Source organism: Camelus bactrianus, chromosome 3 (assembly GCF_048773025.1).
Source record: "Camelus bactrianus isolate YW-2024 breed Bactrian camel chromosome 3, ASM4877302v1, whole genome shotgun sequence".
Classification (NCBI taxonomy): Eukaryota; Metazoa; Chordata; class Mammalia; order Artiodactyla; family Camelidae; genus Camelus; species Camelus bactrianus.
Window position 1 is genome coordinate 76642301 of NC_133541.1, and position 19695 is coordinate 76661995.

The window sequence follows — 19695 nt, forward strand, 5'->3', positions numbered from 1 at the left end:
CTGACTCCAAAAGCAAAGCAACAAAAGCAAATGTAAGCAAGTGGGACTGGGCCAAACTAAAAAGCCTCTGCACAACAAAAGACATGGACAACAATATGAAAAGACCACGTACCGAATGGGAGAAAATACTTGCAAATCTCAACAGTCCTCATCACAAGGAAAAACAATCGTAACTATGTGTGGTGATGCATGTTAACTAGACTTACTGTGACGACCATTTTGCAATATATACAAATACTGAGTCATTATGTTGTTTCCTGAAACCATCACAATGTTACATGTCAGTTATACCTCATTATTAAAAAAGAAATGCAACCTGAATGCTTAAGAAATGATAGTAACTAACCTTGAGTGTTTACTACTGGGGACTTTGAGAGGGTTTGAATAAATAGCACCCTCTTCCCTGATAAAATTCTAAACAAACGGAGGAATAAGACAAAGACTGGCAGATAGTGGCCAAAATAGCACCTCTGTTACTAATAAAAGTAAGAAGAGGGGAATGACTTATTTCTGTGTGCAAATGTTTTTTTCCAGGGAGATCTGTAGGGTGTGCAAGGCTCTGGAAATATTATTGTTGGGCTTTTGTTTATATAAGCAATTTGATTAAAAAATATATTATAGAACTCATGGGCCCATATGAGGTATTGTGAACCAATAATGAGGGAAGATGTACTTACATATTTGTTTACGATCCCATCAGTGCATGTGAAGACGTTTCTTGCTATCCAAGTGCCATTTCTTCCTGTCCAGGAACCATTTATTCATGTTCTTTATTATCTTAAGCAACGTTCCTGACTCATTTCGTATCCCCCGCAGTGAGGAAATGATAGCAACGGCATTATTACTCATGATGCCATGGCTTTCAGAACCTGTTTGTATTGAAACAATACAGGTCTTCTTCCCTCTGCAGTTTCTTGCTTCTATTTATTTAATGCTGGTTACATCATTACCCCTGATGCCACATCACTCACAGCATCGTTTGTGAATACCAGCTTCCAGTGATGATGATGACCCATGTGCAAGTCTTATCCAGAGTAAGCAGGAAAATGTGAACAATAATTCATTTTCTAGATTTGTTATATGTACTGTTCTGAATTTTATGGCATGAACAGAACAGCATATCCTCTGATGACATCCTCTCTTAACCTCCTTAGGCTGTCATCACTTCATTCCTAGAACATAAGCACCTTCCGTACAGACTGCACCCCCGCCTTCCACACACCATCAGCAGCAGGGAGAAGGGGTGATGGGTGGAGGGAGACAGCAGTTCCTTTTGCACGAGAAATGCGGATCCCTCACGCAGCACAGTTTAAGACCGAGCTGTGAGAGCATGATGTCACCACGACTGAGGCAGGAGAGGAGACGGATCGAAAGGCCCTGCTGGTGTGGTTGAGCAACAGTCTCCCATGTCCTCAGAGGAGATGGCATAGCCACCCTGGAGACCACCTGCTGGGGGTGGGTAACTGCCCTGGGTGCAAATCTTGCCCACTTTTCCAAAAGAAATATTCTACCAGTCAGTGGGAGAGAGTTGTTGGCCAGGTCAACCTCCTGTTACCAGAGCCAGGCGGGCCATGGGGCCCCAGAGTCACTCCACAGATACGAGTCCTAAAACCCCCGGGGGGTCTTCTTAAGCCCACTTGCATGGCACAGGGTGAGGGAGCGCCCTGAGGGCAGATCATGGTCTGGGGTCCACACCGACCCCTGCCCACCTGGCACGGCTTGTCCAGCCAGTCGCAGGCCCTGCAGGGGGACTTGGCAACGTCTCAAGGAAGGAACTCCAAGGCGCAGGGCTGCTACTTGTGGGAGGGGCAGTGCTGCTCTCCTCAGTAGTGGACTCCCAACTTGGCCTGCCAGCACTGGGGCCAGGTCCCGTCTCAAAGGACGGCTGCCCTCGGAAAAGCAGAGGCAACAACTCACTTCCAAGAGAGGAAAAGAAGGTGAGACAAGCATGCCTGTTTCCTCACCCTAATTCTAACCGGATGAAGCCGCTGCGCAGCAGGCGAGAGCGAGTCACCGTGAGTGTCTCAGCAGTGGAGGTCCCACCGCATGGAAGGAAACGTGGAGAGTGGAGAAGAAGCGTTCCCACCTAAGACTCGCTACGTGCCGGACAGGACTCAAGTACTTTAGACGAACTAACTCACTCAGTCTTCATAAGCCTGCAAGAGAAATATCACCTGTCCCTGCAGTATAGATGAGGCAACAGACACCGGAAGGTCAAATAAGCTGCCCAAGATTTCCCAGAAGGCAGATGTTTGGATTTGGGATTGAAACAGCCAATCCGGCTGATGATGGAAAGAAACAAACGAAGGAAGGACAGAAGGAAAGAAGAGGGGACAGAGAAGAGTAAGAAAAGGCTAGTGCCTGTCAACTCTGGAGCAACTGGCAGGACTAGAGTTTTTTCTTTCCTTATAACTTGGAGTGTGTAAATATTGCCTCAGCTTCCCTCTTTCCAGGCTAAGGAAAGTCTGCACAGAACAACTCTAAATTTGCCCTTCGTTTGAAAAGAAAAAATTCTCCTTGGGTGCAGTGAAGCTTATCTTCACTTTTGTGGACGTCACCTCTTACTTCAAGGAGTCACCAGAGAATGCTGTTACTCAATATACAGGACAAAGCGTTTCCTTCAATGCGATTTTTTTTTTCCCCACACCAAATTTCCTCCTTCAGGACCATGAAACAATCACCAGCTCCTAGGGATGATTAATCAGTGTATCCTTAAAAAGCTCAGAATTTCATCCTGTACTTTCATTTTAATAAAGGGCTTGCTGCAAAGCAAGCTCTCAGAAATGCAAAGGCAGCCAGGCTCCAGTCTAGAAGAGATGAAATGCACTTCACCGCTATTCCTGGAGCTGAAGAAACGTTGCTTCCCACGAGGTCATCTGCAGAATTTCCGGTAAGGAACTACAGTGGAAAACTGGCCAGAGATTAGAGGTAGAATTTTCTGCAGAGGGAGTCCAACCAGAAAAGGATAAACTAATTCCTTTAAGACACGAATTTACGGGCATCTTCCTGAATGCAGCGCAGCTCACCCTTTACAGTGATTTGGGAGAAGAGCATTATAGTAAGGAGTCTCTTAAAGCGCGCAGGGCAGGAAGCATGCTGACCCGCTGGCCGAACAACTGTGGCACATCCCATAGTGAACAGAGAGGTGGAGAGGGATATAGTGAGGCAGAGCTGTGAGCAGGGATAGATCTCAGTCCTCAGCCCCTCTCCCGCACCTAAGGTGGACATACCTTCCCAATCGTGGCACTCTTTCTCCAAGCTTGGATTCCGCTGTGCTCCCTCCAGCCAACTGAGCTGAGTTGGCAAGTTAGGCAAAGCCTGTTAACGATCCTTGACTGTAGGAGGCCCATGTGATTTGAGGAGGGCCTCTGAGAAGGAGTCAGGTAGTGGAGGTTGAAATCCAGACAACTTTTCTAGGGACACAGCCCTTTGTGGAGGAAAAGGAACAACTATATAAACATACATATACATGTTTGCATCTTTTTGTCCATGTGGTGAAATGTCAATAGTTCTTAAATTATCAAATCCCTGCAGATAGATGATGTGTGTATAGGATTTTGTCATATATCCTTTTAATTTCTCAGGTATTGTTGAAATGCAGGAATTCACAAGCAAATGTCCTGATCTGCTTATTTGTCATGATTTTTCCACTTTGTCTGCCAGCAGCTGAGGACCCATGCAATACAACATATTTGGCAATAAATACAACGTATTTCTGATCTAACATTAGCTGCTGCCTTGACTCACTGGAGGATTACACTGGGCAAGAATGCAGAAGCACAGCTTTTGGCAAAGTCAGAAGACCCACATTCAAGTCCTAGTGCTAACATTTTCTACTCGTATGATCATGGGCAAGTCACTGCCTCCTTTTTAGGTGAGATGATATATCGGTGATTTAGTTGGTAATTTTTCATTGATCTACGAAACGTGTTAGCTTACAAGCAGGGTAAAATCTCAGACACCCCCTGCAGCTCTGGACAATGAGAAGGGATGTTTCAAGTCGAACGGCCATGGCAGGCTCCGTGGTGAAGCCCTCTCACGCAGCCTTCCACTCTGCCTCCTCTTTATTAAGTTTCACCTACATAAGGATTGAACAAACTCTAAGGCCTTCTCCAGGGCCTTGTTTTGGGGAGAAAAATGAATTATACAGCCATGGGGATGGGGAGAGACAAGAACCCAAAGAATTGTGCAACATTCCTGCCCTCCTTGAGCCTTGGAATGCCTAGATTTGGCACCTCTGTATACCATGGGGCTGCTGCCAAGTCAGGCAGGGGCTGTCATAACACGACTGTGCATCTGCACAGCACTCAGTCCCCGCACGGCCCAGTGCTTTCACATTCCGTTCATTCAGCTTCTTTGAGAGTCACAATGTAGCAAATCTGACAGTGGTGCTTACTCCTTGTCAAGCCCTTAGTACGACAGTTTTCAGGGTATGTTAGCCCTGGTCTTCCAGCATAGTTGCCAAAACTTATACAGTATTTTGCACCAGAGATTACTATGCCAGCAGGCAAGCCATGGCTCAGAATGGCCAGCTTTATGTTCCATTTTCTGGGTAAAAACACTCTGGATGCTTATGTGTAAATCCTTAGAGCACAGGGAGGAGAAGGGAAAGGTAGTAACATAGCACAGGAAGTAACTTTCTGAAGCACTTTCAAGTTTTGCCTCTCTCCATGATGCCTAGCCCCATCCCGGGAAAATACCTTCCTTCCAGCTTCCCTGGCTGTGAGGACCTACCTCGCCATAGGGCATATAACCTCCCAAGAGATCTTCAACCTATAAATATAGTAACCTAACTATATAGATCACTTGGGTAGGAGGGTAGTTGCTGGTAGCTAGTCACCCTGGGGGCTCACACTTGTTATTTTTTCTCCGTTTTGGTTGTTTCTAGCTTGGATAACCACAGAAAAGCCCTGTGAGCCAGGCGTTTTCCAGGCCAAAATGAACCCCTTCTATACAGTGAGTCCAGCTGCTTGGGGAAAAACATGTCCTAGGGTCTCCTCACCAGAGGGGACACCCGAGGAAGCCAGGGAGTTTGGTGATCTTGTTTACAGCTGCACTAGGGTAGGCACTTGATAAACTTTCGTGAAAACAGATAGCAGCTAAGGCTACACGATTAATTTGTTGGCTGTGATGAAGTATTGTTTTGGCAGATTCAGGGAGGGTGCCAGGCCGATATGCCTAATGTATTATTTTTATAAGCTCACTAATTTTCATTTAGAAATTTTAAACATCTTCAGATGCTATTTACTCACCGAGATGTGGGCCATAACCCATGTTCACCTGTGATTCATCATCATCCAATCTAGGCTAGAGCTTGCTTTCTAGACAAGGTTGACTCTGTAAGCATCCCATTCCTAACCTCATCTCCCTTAAATGTGAATTTAAATGAAAATAAAAACGCTGACATTCTGCAGTGGCACCAAACTTAGGGGAATGCAATGCCACATCTGAAGGATCCTTGGTCCACATCAAGAGGAAGAGTTATTTGAAACCAAAGGTTGCTCAACATGATAGTATGTAGTGAAGCCCCTTACAATAGTTGTTAACACTTGAGATCTTTTAATACGAAAATGAAAATAAAATAGACAAACAGAACCAGGGCATAGCTTAAATGCCTGGAAAGAATTTAAAGTAGCATTTAAGGGCTGAAATCAAAAGGAAATCCTGTCAACGTCTGTTCCTACTGATGAAGCAGGTTGAGGTTAAGTGTCCCACTCTTTGGAGTGAGGGCAAATGTCTATGGCTTCTGAAGGAAGAAATCCAGAGACTTTTGATTAAGGGTAGGGCTAGAGGCTTATAGACAGATGTCTGCATTAGTGAGGTCTTGCTGGCTGAAGAGACAAGAGGATGCCACACACCTCTCAGGCCAGACAGAGTCTCTGCAGAATAACGTATGGATCCCAAGTAATCAGGTGAAGGTAGGAAGTTGTCATCAGATATTAATGATGACTAAGAAACTTCACTAAGGAGGACGCTAGAACTTTGATCAGCAGTACATTACGTAAGGCAAAAACGTCTCTCTATAAGAATTTAGTGAAATCGTGTGACCCAGGAAAGCTAACAAAATATTTTTCAGAATTTTTCCCATTTTTTAAAACTCAAGACTGCATCTTAGACAACTTAGTTAAATATTAACATTGATCAGACAGGCAGTACATGCCCAAGAAGGTGGCATGAACTATTTAGAGTTCTCAGGCTCTTGCTTAAGAACCAAGACTCAATTTTTCCTTTTGTACAGTTGGGAAAAGATAAACCATCCTGCAGATTCATTATGAAGGTTAGCTAAAACAGAAAGCCTGACACTATATCTAACATTTGGCACTTCATAAACGGGAACCAGCCTTATAATGTAAAAACGTATTTTTATCAATGAATCTTATTAAGAACTGCTGTTTTATAACCAAAGGAAAAGAAATCATGATGGCTTACAGAATTTCTCTTTCTGACAGTGAATGGCTAAGAGGTAGTATCTTTCTAAGAAAATAAGATAAAGACCTCTCTCCTTTAATACTCACTAAAAATCTGCATACTGATTATAAACTAAGAATACAAAATGGAATAAACTGCCATATCCAGGCATGTAGCCTTTTAGTAAAACTGGTATTAATTAAATTTTATTTATTTTGATTTAATGAAGTTCCCATGTCAAATTACTTCAACTCCTGAAGAGGTGATTAATATGCTTTTAAGATTTTCATCTGAAATATTCATCAATCCCAAAAGATAGTGCTGACATCAAATAATAATAGAAAACCTTCTTTCCCCACAACTTTGCACATCAACAAAGAACGCGTTTTTTTTTTTTTTAAACCTGTACAAACAGTAGTACTGAACCTTTAGAGTCCTTACTTTATTGAGAAAACAGAAGCAGAGTGATTGGTCAAGGTCATGTCACTTCAAATATCACCATTTTTGAGAGGAAAAAAAGCAGATTCCAAAAATGAGCTTGACATTGGTCCCTTATCAAATTCTAGGGAAGATTAACAGATGGCATGTGAGCAGTTAGAAAAGGAGGTGCTATGGTTTCACTAAGAGTGAAGCATTTCTAGCTAATTACATTCAACTGCTTGATTTAATATAGATTACAGGCTACTTTCAGAGTGCAATCTGCTCGTTGGCCAAACATGACAGAATTTCTGACGGTGTCCTTTTAGGGAACATGGAAAAACATAAGCACTGAAGTGACTGGTAGGTGCTTCGACAACTGCACCCAAAGGACTGACTGATGGATCAAAGCCACCGGGAGGGCAGTCTAGAGTGGCATTCTGCAGAGGGTCTGCATTTCACCCTCTTCTGCGCAGTACTTACCAGTAACCTGGACAGAGCCCCTGAATACCAAAGGCGCACTTCATCACAGCTGGAGCTGACACAGGCTGAGAGGAAGAATCAGAGTTCATACGGACCTTTACAAATTAAATTTAATAGGGATGAATGCAGTCCTTCAATTAGGCTAAGAAGAAATTGTGAAGTAATTATTGGTTGTGCACCTGGCTTACCAGCAGTGCTTGAAGTGCAGCAAGAGACAACAATGTGACATGCTTGCCTAATAGTGACGGTGATGATAATAATATCAACACACACTAGTCAAAACAATCATTCGAGAACCATTTTGAAGCTGGCAATTATGCCTCTGGACCCTTGCTCTAGTCAGACCACAGAAAAACTGTGTTTAGTTCTGAGCAACCTACATTTTAAGAAAGGGACTGAAAGAGCCAATGCCAGGCTGGTCTGGAATAGATTTCATGCAAGATCTGAGAAAAGTGTGAAGCCCGAGGGAAGATATGAAGAGGTGTCCGCACAGATGAGACAGGGCCTTTCGTCTAGTTTCACGTATGTGTTATTTATAGGACGTTCAGATGGCATACTTCTAACAATTAAATCCAATCCCTGTAGGGGTGCTGAGTGATTCCAACTCTGGAAGTTCATCAATCACTTCTGAATAGCTGGGGTCTCTTTTAAGGATCTTCCTTCTTAGATCATAGTTAAAGGACTATAAAATCATGTTCTCAGGAATCTATTCCAGACTTCCTTAAGCTGTGTTTTTTGCTATTAAATATGCTAAATCCTCCAGGGGGTTACATCATAGAAATGATACGACTACACAATTAAATATTAGAAATGACCACTGAATATATCCTGTTTATTGTTTATGATTCACAAGAAAAATGATGGACTGGGGTTGTAGAACAATAAACCCATTACATTTAGACCTGGGCTTTTGAAAAACTTGCATTCCATTTTAACAGTTCACATATATTTAACAGTTTATATATAAATCCAGATCACAAATAATCTTAAGAGTTAGCTTAGAGAGAAACAATTAAGAAACACAAAAGAAAACCACATAGATCTACCTTTAAATATCAGCATTCATATTACAAGAAGAAAATGTTTATAAAAATAAAATTATTAGATCAAGTCACTTAACATATAATAGCGAAATAAGAGAAACAACATTGTAATTAACATTTATACTTCTAATTTACCTCCATGTATTCTTTACTTTTTCAGAAGGACCCACGATATGATCAAACAATATTTTGGTGTCTTAACTTGGCAGCCTTAGCTTTTATCAGCCTGTTACAATGGAAGCTCTAAAATCTCAATATTCTTTTTAAAGAACATTTAGGCCAATTCTTACTCAACTTTTCTCCTTCATAGCAGCTGTTTATAGAAAGTAGGGAGCCAAGAATGAAAGACAGAAACAGATGGAAAGCAAAAAGTACAACAGCTATCTTAAGTTCAGTTCTCAACACTGCTGGTTGAATTTGGAACCAAAACCTTATAACAACTGGCAGATAACAGCTAAATCTTAACAGGCAAAGAAGAAATATTTTCTCTGGGACAGCTGCTATCTAGAAGAAAAAAACCAAGGTCCCTTTCTACTGCCTGCCTAAATATAATGTGTGGCTTATTACAGAGAAATCTGTAGCAATGTCCGTTTAACCAGTAAGTGTCACAACTGATCAGTATTACTTAAAGGAAACAAACAATAACAACAACAAAAAAATCACACTAGCCACAAATTTCCACAATATACACATGAGAATTAATTTTAATCTGATTTGACTCCTTGACACTAACTGATCGTCAATGAAATATGATATGGAAAGATCACAGAGTAGAAAACAAGCAAAGATTAGTTTATACAACAGTGACTATATACATCAGAAGGAAAGGAAAACATGCTACCTAATGCAACATTAAGGCCTGAATGTAAGCATTTCCAAAGTCACAGAAGCCCCAAAGAACCCCTAAAGTACAGTCACCACATTACATGCATGCAATGTTCAATTTTGTTTTGCCCGTAAAAGGATACACAGTATTTTGCTGTAAATACCAGACACATTTACAATATATGCAAAAATCAGAATGCAAGTGTTATGTTCCTTATATTTAAGCCTCAAATGTGCCAACAGTGAAATTTCATTTATTTTTAAGAGTGGAGAAAAGAGATGGAATATAAATACTCAGAGAAATTACACAAATAAAATGTAATTTTATATTTGGGAAGTCATATAAATATTCCTTGTATGTGTCCAAACTAAACGATCAATGCACTACTTGGATGGATGTACACTCACTATGTGCTTTACTATCTGACTCGCTCAAATGTGGGATTCTAACACCCACCACTCTGCTGCTGATACCGAATCACACCTGAAAGCTGAATATTATGTCCATGTTGATACATACTTACTTGCCTACTAGGTGTGATCACCTAAACAGAAAGCTGTGCAGTCTTAGTTTGGTATTACATGTATAAAGATAACCCTCTGGGTCAAATTTCCCATAAAAAAGAATAAGGGAAGCTAATTTCCTCAGTTTTGTAAAAGCCTGTGAACAGAACTCTTCCAGAGGGTAATCTGAGGTCATCATCTTCTTCTCTCTTTTAGAAAAAGGAAAATAACAAAGGAACCGTGTTACATGTTCAGTTCTATTCAGTCTCTAGGAAATCATATAAATCTACTCCTTTTTCATCCATGGCTTAACTTGAAATTACCAATTCCTATTTTATTTCCAGGTGAATAATTTTATTAAAATAAATTAGGGTAAAGAAACAAACGCTGATAATGTAACATGGATAATCCCTGTTCAGCAATATTTTAAAATAATAAATTATAACACAGTAAGGTTTAGACATGTTGTAAAAGGTGTGGCCAAATTTGTCCTACACTCCATCAGTTTTATGATTTATACCATTTAGTACAATTGACAATCTCGTTTTTTAAGGATTCAGATTTTCCTTTGTGATATGACAGAATGAGTGTTTTTAAACACCTTATGCCTGTTTTCAGACTTTCCAAATATTTTGCAGCCAAAATTACCTTTAACTATATCCAAAATCTATTAGACAAATGTGCCATGAGTGTTCTGGACCTTCAAGTATAATTTCAACCAAGTAGAAAGGATTTCATAAGGCCATCTAATCCAACTCATTGTACCAAGTGCTGAGCACACTAGACTGTTCATATATTTTACTAACTTTACTTTAAGTACATCCACCATTTAAAATATAAACATTTATTTTACTATCTAACCATTTCAAGGGGATTACATTTAAGATTTAAAAATTTTTGATGCTCTAGCCAGAAGTTTTGTTTGGCATTCTAAAAAGTCCTAATTTTAAACAAAGATGAGAGAGTAGATACCTTCTTATGAAACAACTCAGTATTATGAACCAAGAGGTTTTGATGAGGCAAAAGCAAAGGGACCAATGAAAAAGCATGCCCAGAATTCTTTATTTCCAATGAAACCAAATTTTGCTACTGTTATGATCACAATCTTCACATTTGATGCAAATAGGAGAGCTTAATTATAATCACTTAGTGGCGGTACTTCAGACAAAACCAATAATGTGTGCCACATAGATGATTATTTCTTTTGGAGAGAGTTAATTGATAAGCTGCACTTTACAAATAATAACATATTAAACTAAAGAAAATGGATGCACTGTTTCAACATTCAGCTTGAAAATGCTTAGTACTTTCTGCAAACCTAAATTTAGTTTAGAAAGGTTAATACTCTTTCTAAACTATGGCATAGACTATATATAGCATTTTTAATATATTTATATATAATTATTTGCACATCAGACTTAGAAGCAGTCTGTAGGTTTACTCTGATAGACTGATCTCGCTCAGTGCTAGGGTTCAGGGGGCCTCTGCAGCGCTGTTGGCTGCTGGTGGGGCGTCGTGCTCAGGCTCAGAGGAAGCCGCTGCGGACGTTTCCATCACAGCAGGAGGGAAATGACGGCGGCACACGGGGCACGTTCCAGACTGCGGGGAGGAAGCAACACGTTCAGAGCCAATGGGAAGGTTTTAACTACCGCAAAGTCTCTTCATAAAGGAAAAAAAATCACTTTTCTAAAAACAGGTCAACTAACTTAAAAACAGAACTAAAGAAACTTGAAAACCACACAATACAGAGAGGTGAAAGTTTGATGCTATTTCCTCTTCATCAGATTTTACTCTTCTTTGAGGGTAAACACTGTCACCTAACCATGTTTGTATCTTTTAGGTCACTCATCTTTCATTTAGTAAGTATTAACTGAGAGTCTATTACACTCTCCACTTGGCACTGGTGCTATGAGAGTAGCAAGGAGTCACAGGGCACATCCTCACCTGAACTGAATTATTATTATTATTATTATATCTATGATGTATGTATTAGAGAAACCACGGAACTAATTAATTCACATATTTATTAGATCAAATCATCACCCTAAGATCTTCCTCATATATACTAAAGCCTCACTTTAGTGTAGCACAGATATGTCAAAGCAGATGGACCACAGACCTTCTTCATAAACCACGCAATTCCTTTTCAAAAAGATATGGAGAATGACGTGCCCTCTAAATGATAAAACAAATCAACGAGGGAAGGTGGGACAGGGGAAGCAGACTGGGAGGACACTATTTTAGAACCAATGGAAGACTATAGAGATATGTCATCTGGCGATAGATTATCCCCTCACAAATCTGGTCTTTTCCCCAACGAGATCTCCCTGACAGAAAGCAAGTTGAAGAAATCATGCTGTTGAAGGTGACAAAGATTTTTATCTTAGGAACCTTCTCCCCAGGGGAAAGACCTCACATAAGTTGTTTCCTGACAGGAGAGAGACTAGAGATTATTACCTTGGGTTAAAACAAAATCAACGACAAATCAAAACTGTACAACACATACAATATTTACATGAGAATTTAACTCAGTAAACAGCCACTATGCACCTGCCATACAGCAACATTTTAGAGTCACACAGGTAAGTGCAGTCTTGATCAACCACATTAGCTGTGTAACCTTGGATAAGCAACAATTGTTGGAAAATGAGAATAAGGATACCAATATATCCCAGAGTTACTGTGAGGGTGAAATGGGAAAATACACATGAATCACCTAGCAGTAATAACACAGAGCAGGTACTCAAAACACTAGATCCTTCTTAAGGCTCTGATATCATCATAGGAGTTTAAAGAAAGTGGGTATTAAGGATAGAAGACATGCAATTTAAGCTGGACCGACCTAGATCATCTACTCTTACAGTAAGGGGGAGACCACACCAAGATAAGCAAATATGAGCAAATGTACAGAGGGATAAATCTGAAGAGACAGACTAGATCACAGAAGGCCCTAAAAGCCTAGACAGAAACTTTATATTCCATAAAGGAACAATGGACATTTCTCCATTGGATTTTACAGATATTAACTACAGTTTTGACAAAGATGAAGTAGCAGTAGAAGGGGAGCAACGGCAAAGAAGAAGGAAAGAAAAGAAGGGGGGAAGGAGAGAGCGGAGAAGGGAAGGAGTGGTTATAGAGAAGAAAGGGAGCCACATCACTAAGTAAATACACTGGGAAAGTGATTTGGGAATTTCTGCTGAACTGCATGCAAATATCCTTTATGCAAACACAGTTCAGTGAAAAGATTTAAATAAAATGCTTTCTTTTATTCTTAAGTAATTCAAATATACTTTAAAATTATTGGGTAAACATTCAAAAACAGTACATAAAAGTCTGAATTAGAGGTACTTGGTAGGGTATTAAATTACTTCTCAGACACATTTTTAGACACCAATCCATACTAGCAGAACATCCTTATGTTATAGTTACTCTGAGTAGTCCCAAAGGCTTCTTTGCTTAAGATATTTTTGAAAATATCAAATTTGAGGGATATCATTACAGATGTAATTAGCTAAAATCATTTGTCTATATTGTCTTTTATACAATGTTAGTAAGATAAAATAGTTTGATATTATCATTAATCTGCGATCATTAAAAGGTAACCAAATTTTAACACTGAATTAAAAAGTACTGCAAGTACATAGCTAAATAAAATAGTCTTAAAAGACATTACTATTATTAAATTGTAGGAGAAATTATTAAAATACTAGTTTTTAAAAAGCAAAACTTCCATACTTTAATTCTGTCTCTTTGCGGGAATTAAAGGTTGTTTTCAAAAATATTGTTTCAATAAACACCCTTGAACATATTTCAAACAAAAGTAAATCTGAAACTCACCTTTTGTAGCCAAATTGAGACACAGGGTTTGTGAAAGAAATGGTGACAGGGTAACTCTGTTGCTATGTCATCCTTAATATACTCACTGCAACAGATTGGACAGCATTGCTCCTGACCAATAGCTGAAAAGAAATAATTTATCAATCCTGTAAAGTTCAATTTTAGTAAAATTGAAAATCAACGTATTAACTCATACATGATACCTATGAAAGACAAAAGAACTGGACTTTGATAAATTAATTGGCAAACGTGTGTCTGCTTAATACACGACAATCTGGAATTTAACAAACATGGCTTTTGTAGAAAAGCTGACTGGAGAACATCTGTTGCAGTCGATCACTTGATAAATTAAAAAATCCGTCTACTAGGTAAGTCTGTCAGAATTAGCTTTCACAGAAAATCTAATGAAAGCTTCTGATAGTATTTTATCTTCTAGGTGCACTGATAATATACTTGCATTGTAGTGTGTCATTCGACATGAGAGACCAACTTCTTGCCCTTACCAGTGTGATCTTCAAGAACAAGGGTCTCCGGAAGACCGTCAATGCTCTCCTTACTGGCTGGTGGATTAGCCACCTCAACATCCACTGCAAGAGACTCCAAATGTGCTAGGGCAGTCTGAAAATGAAGTCACGTTTCTTTGTTAGAAAACACTTTTTAAAACAGTAATGGAAAACTATTTTCAGGGGTATCTTTCAAAATTATACCCACCATTATTCTCTTCCTGTTGGTTTCTTTTGCTTCAGTCCCTGCCCTATTTGCCTCCTACCAAAGGGAATCATCATCACCACCATCGAACCAAGAAATCAAAAAACATACCAAAAGAAAAAGCCCTGTTCCCAAGTACAACAAAAACCTGTCTTGTCTCAATAACCACATACTTGCCCATCATACTTATATTTTCTTAAGAGTGGTTACTCTTCCAACTTAGGAGTTCCTGTGTGAGATCAATAACATGAAAGAAAGTTAACACACTGGGCAGGTTCAACTCATGAAAGATAGAATGTGGCCAGTGGTGGTTGCCAGGGACTGGGGGTTGGGAGGAATGGGCAACTACTGGTCAAAGGGCACAAACTTCCAGTTATTAGGTGAACAAGTTCTGGGGATCTAAGTGAGAGCATGGTGATTATAGATAACAATATTGTATTATATATTTGAAAGCTGTAAGAGAGTAAATCTTAAATGTCCTCAACACAATTTCTTGGTAATTATGTGAGGTGATAGAGGTTAACCAACTCTGTGATAATCATTTCACAGTATCAAATCAACCTGTACACCTTAAGCTTACACAATGTTATATGTTAATGATATCTCAATAAAGCTGGAAAAAAGTGGATATGCATGCAATGGAGTATTATTCAGCCTTCAAAAAGAAGGGAATTCTGAATATGCTACAACATGGATGAACATTAAAGGCATTATGCTAATTGAAATAAGCCAGTCACAGAAGTAGACAGAGTGAGGCGCTTGGATCCAGAAGTATACGCAGTTTCTCCAGCACCTGACAGCTGAGGTATAAGGTGGTTGGCAGCTTCCCCCCGCACCCATCTTGGGTGGTTTTGTAGCAGAGTGCTTCCAGTTAGTCACCTCCCTGTGAACAGTTTCTCCAGCATTCCAGGGGAAGAATTTTGCCAAGATCCAGAGGGCAGATTTCTATCAAGTTCTGCAAGCACAGTAGCACAAACACTTCTCTAAGAGCCATGGTTGTGTCCTCTTCAACACAGTCTGGATCTCTGCCCTGGGGGCGGCAGTAGGGGTGTCAAGTGCTTTATCTCAGCCCGAAGGCATTTCCTTAAATCTGCCATTCCTACATTCTTTAGAGTTCACTTTACTTCCTAGTAGCCTAACTGTAGTTAGCAATTCTTTGTATCAAACTTAGCCTGTTCAAACTATTGTTTTCTCTCTGACTGAGCCCAGATGGATACAGAATTGGTTATCAGGCATGATTCCAGCACCAGACTCCTGCAATGTGCACAGCTTCTCCAGCACCTAGCTCCTGTAATGCATGTGTCCAGGAGCACACTGTGGCCAGCAGCTTCCCTCAGCATCCACCCTGGACAGTTCTTTAGCAGTGTTTCCAGTTAGACACCTCCCTATGAATAGCTTTCCCCGGCACCCTACAGGGCTGATTTCCAGCAACTTCTGCCAGCACAGTACCATAGTGACTTCTCTGCTATTCAGTGAGGTACAGCTGTGCCAGCTCCATCAAGGCATGGATCCCAGCTCTGAAGCAGAGCGGGGACCCTTCCTTAGGTGATCCTGGGTGATGGCTGTTCCTTATAGTGCCTTTTCTATATTCTTTAGATTGTCATTATTCATTTCTAAACAATTCCCTTTTACTCTAATCCCCTGTGGCAGTTAATAATTCTTTATTTTAAACTTTCCCATCAGGAGATAGGAAATGGAAAGTAAGAGCCTATTATTTGTCCCTTCTGTCTCATGAATAACTATAATCATGAATTTCCTATGTACTTCTCAAGATATACTCAGCAAGAACTCATCTGTGCTATACATAAACAAAAAGAAGGGATACTATTTATAGGAAGTTCCATTTTGGAGGTTGTTCCAGCTAACTATGCTTTAATATATGTTTGTCTCAGTGGGTTCATTATTCCTTTCTGATCATTACCTGCATATCTGCAGTGCTAATAAATACCTGAAATTTCAATATATGAAAAAATAATTTATTGCCTTGGTACTGACATATATTTAAGGTGATCTGGGATCATTTATAAGCAACAAGAGCAAGAGAGACCATTTTAAAGCTACTGCTATGAATATTTATAAAAATTTGTCTGTATCTTAGTACAATATATATTCAAATGTTAGTCCAAGAGTCAGAAAGACAACTAAGTGGCTTAAATAGCCCAACTGGGATACAGCTAGGCTTTAAGTAGCGTAATCCTTTGTTAGCATAAAATTTAGTTTCTAAAGAATAAAACAGGATTTAGTTTTTAAAGAATGAAGACTTTTGACAAATGATTTAATACTAATTTTGAACGACCACTGAATCCAGACTTGCTAGATGATTACCACTTGGTTGATTGTTAATTTGAATATATCTTTGAATACAGCCATTTACTGACAGCTTCCCCCAGTACCAGGTATTTTGCCAAGTGCTTTAACACAATCTCACAATAACCCATGAGGTAAATTTTGTTATTCCCATTTTGTGGATGAGGACCTAAAACTTTGGTTAAGTGAACTATCCAAGGTCACATAGCCTAAAAGAACCAATCTAACTCCAAATCCCATGCAAACTGGCTATACTTCAATTAAAAAATTAATTAATTAATTTTAAAAAAAGTCCATATGCTTACTTCATGTACCACCTACCTAAGGCCTACACTCTCGGCATACGAGGTGCTCTGTAAATATGTAAAGACTATCTGAAGGGTCCGTGGGCATGGAGAGTCCTAGGAGACTCAATTTCAATTAATTGTGGTATATTTATACAATGGAATACTACTTAGCCATAAAAATAATAAAATAATGCCATTGTAGCAACATGGGTGGACCTAGAGATTGTCATTCTAAGTGAAGTAAGCCAGAAAGAGAGAGAAAAATACCATATGATATCACTTATATGTGGAATCTAAAAAAAAAAAAAAAAAGAACTTATTTACAAAACAGAAACAGATTCACAGACACAAAAAACAAACTTATGGTTACCAGAGGGGAAGGGGGTGGGAAGAGATAAATTGGGAGTTCGAGAGTTGCAGATCCTAACTAATACATACAAAATAGAAAAACAACAAGTTCATACTGTATAGCACAGGGAACTATATATTCAATATATTGTAGTAACCTATGGTGAAAAATATGAAAATGAATATATGTATGTTCATGTATTACTGAAGCATTGTGCTGTACACGAGCAACTGACCCGTTGTAAACTGACTATACTTCAATAAAAATATATATATACAAAAATTATATATATATACATACATACAAAATTTTTTTCTTATGTAATCTTTCTCAAATGGATCTGCCCAAGAATGCATCTGCTGTCAAAGTATCATGCTGATTCTTCTGTTCCCACATTCCTTTTTATACTAACCTTTTTTTTATTTTATAAATAAAAGCATACTTCTTACCTGTTTGAAGGGGCAGTCTGAAATGCTGGGGTCACACTGAATGATAATGACTGACAATAAATCTTTGTAGATGGCTTCCAACTCTATTTTCAAACTGAAGGAGGATCTAAACAACTTGTCACATTTTTGTGATTTTTGGCAAGTATCTCAGAAGAATGGAGTTACAATGCTATGATAAACTCCTTTCATCCCTACCAATTTATTTATTTGAATAAGGTTTCTTAAGTTTATACTCATAAAGATGAAAAACAGAAATAAAGTTGATGCCAAACTATGTCTCATTCTAGGAATAAATAACCTTCACTCATAAAATAGGGAAAAAAAGCCTTTATCTCATTAAGATACACATTTCCATTTAAGTTTTACTTTATGCTTAAGTAATTATTTATCAAAATTTATAAGTTTATTTTTTTATCAACAGACACTACAATTTTAACTCAATCTACACCAATTTTCTTTTTCACATTTTAATTCCTGAACATACTTTTTATTGCAAAGAGGCATGATAGGGTAAATAATATTACTTAGGGTTTATGCTAAAAAATTTTAGATGTCAACATAAAGACGTGCAAAGGAATTTTTTTTTTCAAAATCTCTTTGGGAGTGAGTAAAAAGCTTTGATATCATTGTTTCAGTTAAAGATCCTAAATATCCTGCCCTGTTCTTAAATTTGAGACAGAGATACAAGGCAAATGTTTGCTGCTAACACACTCACCAATGGCTACTATGTGCAAAGGAAGATCAGTCTAGTATTGGAAAAATAACAGAAATGAAAACAATTACTGCCAAAGAGATGAGGCTGCTTGAGAAAAAAACAAATAAAAGCCCTCAGTTTGTCTTATTACTTGTTTTTGCTTCATTTAAAGAGTGTTGGTATTAAGTCTAAGAGGAAAAATCGAAATTATAAATTATTTCAGCTTCTTTTTTCAAAATGATTAAGTCCATGCTAAACCTAGAAAAATAAAGATTTCTAAAGAGTGATAAGAATGAACTGCACTGATTCTCTTGGAGTGAAACATGTTCCAATCAAATTCAAATAAAATAAAGCAAAGCACTAATCTGAGGAAGCTGTTATGCTGTGGGGAAGGGAGACATAACACCATTGATCAGAAACAGAAGGATAGATACATAAGAATAACTGAAAGTGGTTGTTCTGAGAGCAGAAGCCAACAATGTGGGGACTGTATGTTCCCTGGACACACTATGTTCCTTCTTGCCTCTTGTCTTTGTCCACTCCGCTAATGCCTTCACCCAGCATGACCTCTCATGACCAATCTCTCTGACTCTTCCTTCAAGATGCCAATCAAATGTCACATTTCCCATTAGTAAAAATAATAAAACTTTTATTTTAATTTTTAAAATTTCTCTTTAAAGATATCTCCATATTGTAGGAGATCATAAACCACTAGCATAATTATGGAAAAAACTATTTAAGCACTGTGAAACCAGACTCTAAAATTGATATATTCCATGTGGTCACTTACAATTTACTTAACTCCTTAATCTTTACAGTTCTATTCTAATGCAGGTTATTATGCTGTGCAATTGGTCCAAATGTGTCAGAATTTGGCAAGGTAAGTTATATACTCTGGGAAAAGCCTTAAGTATATTATCCTGTCTCATGATACTCTCTGACTTTTCTTCTAGTACACAATATTTCTTTATTTTTTTTTCCTCCCAGTTTCACTGACATATAATTGACATACAGCACACACAGCACTGTGTATGTTTAAGGGTATACTGCATAACGATCTGACTTATGTACATTGTGAAATGATTATCACAGTAAGTTTACTGATCATCCATCACCTCAACAGAGATACAAAATTAAAGAAGTAGGAAAAAAATGATTTCCTTGTGACGAGAACTCTCAGGATTTACTCTTAACAATTTTCAGATATAACATGCAGCAGTGTTAATTACATTTATCATGAAGTACATTACATCCCTAGTACTTCTTTAGCTTACAATTGGAAGTTTATACTTTTGGACTTCCTTCATCCAATTTTCCCTTTCCCCCAACCCCTGCCTCTAGTAACCACAAATCTGATCTCTTTTTTTCTGAGTGAGTCTGTTTT

General features: G+C 38.6%; 1 protein-coding gene across 2 annotated transcripts in view; it reads right to left on the bottom strand.

Annotated features, from left to right (window-relative positions):
- Nucleotides 1–8110: 8110 nt before the first annotated feature.
- PJA2 (praja ring finger ubiquitin ligase 2) overlaps nt 8111–19695 on the bottom strand; it is a 51649-nt gene continuing 40064 nt past the window's right edge. The window contains exons 8-11 of one of the 2 annotated variants that reach the window (XM_045507931.2): nt 14229–14282; nt 14021–14135; nt 13518–13639; nt 8111–11279 (exon numbers count right to left, since the gene is read on the bottom strand). In XM_045507931.2, coding sequence (XP_045363887.2) covers nt 11154–11279; nt 13518–13639; nt 14021–14135; nt 14229–14282 — 417 coding nt within the window. In that variant the 3' untranslated portion in view covers nt 8111–11153. The remainder of the gene's footprint in view (nt 11280–13517; nt 13640–14020; nt 14136–14228; nt 14283–19695) is intronic. The other variant, XM_010971470.3, reaches the window with a different exon arrangement.